This window comes from Aegilops tauschii, chromosome 7, assembly GCF_002575655.3.
Source record: "Aegilops tauschii subsp. strangulata cultivar AL8/78 chromosome 7, Aet v6.0, whole genome shotgun sequence".
Lineage (NCBI taxonomy): Eukaryota > Viridiplantae > Streptophyta > Magnoliopsida > Poales > Poaceae > Aegilops > Aegilops tauschii.
Window position 1 is genome coordinate 216,873,229 of NC_053041.3, and position 2,208 is coordinate 216,875,436.

Here is a 2,208-nt window from a genome sequence, read left to right on the forward strand (position 1 = left end):
TCTGTATGGAGCCCTTACGAGCCCTTTTTGAGCATGCAACAAGCATAGGTTTGCTAGGGCAGCTAGCGAGGTATGGGCTGCGGCAAAGAACTTCGATGTTTGCGGACGATGTGGTCGTCTTCATCAAGCCGACGATGCTGGAAGCCACGACATGTGCTGCACTCTTGTAGGTATTTGCGCAGGCCTCGGGCTTGGTGGTCAATATGAACAAAAGCGCTATATGGCCGATTAGATGTTCTCACGACGAAGTGGATTTGGTGAAGACAATTATGGGATGTTTGACGTCAGCCTTCCCGTGCACCTACTTGGGTCTACCCTTAGCGCTCAGAAAACAATCGGCGGCGCAGATGCAAGGCCTAGTGGACAAGGTTCGTGATTGTTTGCCTCATTGGAAATCAGACCTCTTACTGAAGAGTGGGCGGCTAATCTTGATTCAATCAGTGCTATGTGCTATACCTGTCCACTCCATGCTTGCTCTGAGTCTCCCAGCTAAAACCCTCTCGGCGTTGGTGAAGATTTGTCGGGGATTTCTGTGGTGCGGCAAGAGTGAGGCAAAAGGGGGCAATTGCTCGGTGGCTTGGGATGAGGTATGTACGCCTAAATGGGCTGGTGGCCTGGGGATTCCATATTTGAGATGGCTGAACAAAGCACTGCAAGCCCGATGGCCTTGGCTCCAAAGGACTGACAAAGAGAGATCTTGGGCTGAGTTCTCCATCGCTGTGCCCCCGGAAGCGATGGCCTTGGCTCAGGCGATGATGCGTACGACGGTAGGGGATGGAAGTGCAGCTCAGTTCTGGGAGGACCGCTGGGTGGACGGAGCGAGGATAAGAGAGCTAGCACCGGCGCTGTACAACAGAGTGCCAAATCAGGTCAGGATGACGAGATTGGTCTCGGATGCGCTCGACAATTGTGCTTGGGCTGGAGATGTTGGCCCCAACCTCACGGGACCGGAACTGGAGGAGTACTTGTGGCTATGGACGAGGCTTGCAGATTTTGAGTTGGCGGAGGGAGTGGAGGACAAGGTGCAGTGGTCCTGGGAAGCAAATGGCTTGTACTCTGCTAGGTCAGCTTACGCGGCAAAATTCATGGGATGGCAATGATCCCCAAGAGCGCCGTTTACTTGGAAGTCGAAGGCTCCATTAAGATGCCGTTTCTTCACCTGGCTAGCCCTCAGGAACCGCTGTTGGACCTCGGACTGGCTTGCACGCCGAGGGCTACCACACCAAGACGCTTGCCCTTTCTCCAACCAACACGACAAGACCATGCAACATCTACTCATCGGCTGCGTCTTTGCGAGGTAGGTTTGGCATTGGTGCACCTCGTTGGCTGGAAAGTTGGAGTACCTCCCCCTGCCAGGTGAGAATCTGGGCGATTGGTGCATGAGACAAGAGGAGAGCATGGAGCATCGGAAGTCTACTCGGGCTTTCTGCTTATTGGTAATGTGGACGTTGTGGAAGCATAGGAATGACATTGTGTTCGAGGGACACACACCATCTTTGTCAGGTGTGTTGCAGAAGATACAAGTGGAGGGGGCTATCTGGGCAAAGGCAGGCCTGATTAACGGCGAGGTCTTAGGGCAAGAGCCAGCTAGGGTGGAGCGGATAGGGAACGAGTAGTTAGCCTTATGTAAGTAGCGGGTAGGTCGAATGAAATCCGCTGGTAAATAAGCTGAATGTTGTATTGGTGGATTGGGGCTCCCCACCCCCTCTTCTTCTTTAATGAATGATACGCACACTTGTGCGTATTCGAGAAAAAAAAGGGTCAAATGACCCCTAGAATTTTCCAAATTTTCACATGACAGTTGTATTAGTGCACGTTAAACGTAGAAAAAATTTGAAGGCCGTAAGAGGAACCTATCTCATGTTCATCATCAAACATGCATTGTTCCCTCTCGGAACCACGAGCCTTCTAGTGAGTTGCTTCGGTTTGTGAGGGGCTGTGTCCAAACTTTCGTCAAACAGGCCAATTTTTTACCACATCATCTTGGTGGCATGACATTACATCGAGCAAGGTTACATGTTTTTCTGGTCATTTCTTAATTTTTTGGAATTAAAATGCCATGGCACTCCATGCATGTGTCCATGCCGTGACACCAATATGTTTGAAAATTCCTTCTAATTTACTGCACATGGAATTAACTCGCACACAAGTACACAAATATGATTTTTCAAACCGTTATGGTTAGCCGTTGCATGTAGATGTAGTTCA

The 2,208-nt window shown here is 50.3% G+C and overlaps 1 protein-coding gene across 1 annotated transcript; it reads left to right on the plus strand.

The window, feature by feature from the left end:
• The first annotated feature begins 734 nt into the window (after positions 1-734).
• LOC141027049 (uncharacterized) lies at positions 735-1,100 on the plus strand. The gene has a single exon (XM_073503970.1). The coding sequence runs from the start codon at positions 735-737 to the stop codon at positions 1,098-1,100; it is 366 nt and encodes a 121-aa protein (XP_073360071.1).
• Positions 1,101-2,208: the final 1,108 nt, after the last annotated feature.

Excerpts from the sequence above, each read along its gene's own strand:
- LOC141027049 (XM_073503970.1), top strand. The coding sequence starts at position 735 with ATGGCCTTGGCTCAGGCGATGATGCGTACGACGGTAGGGGATGGAAGT.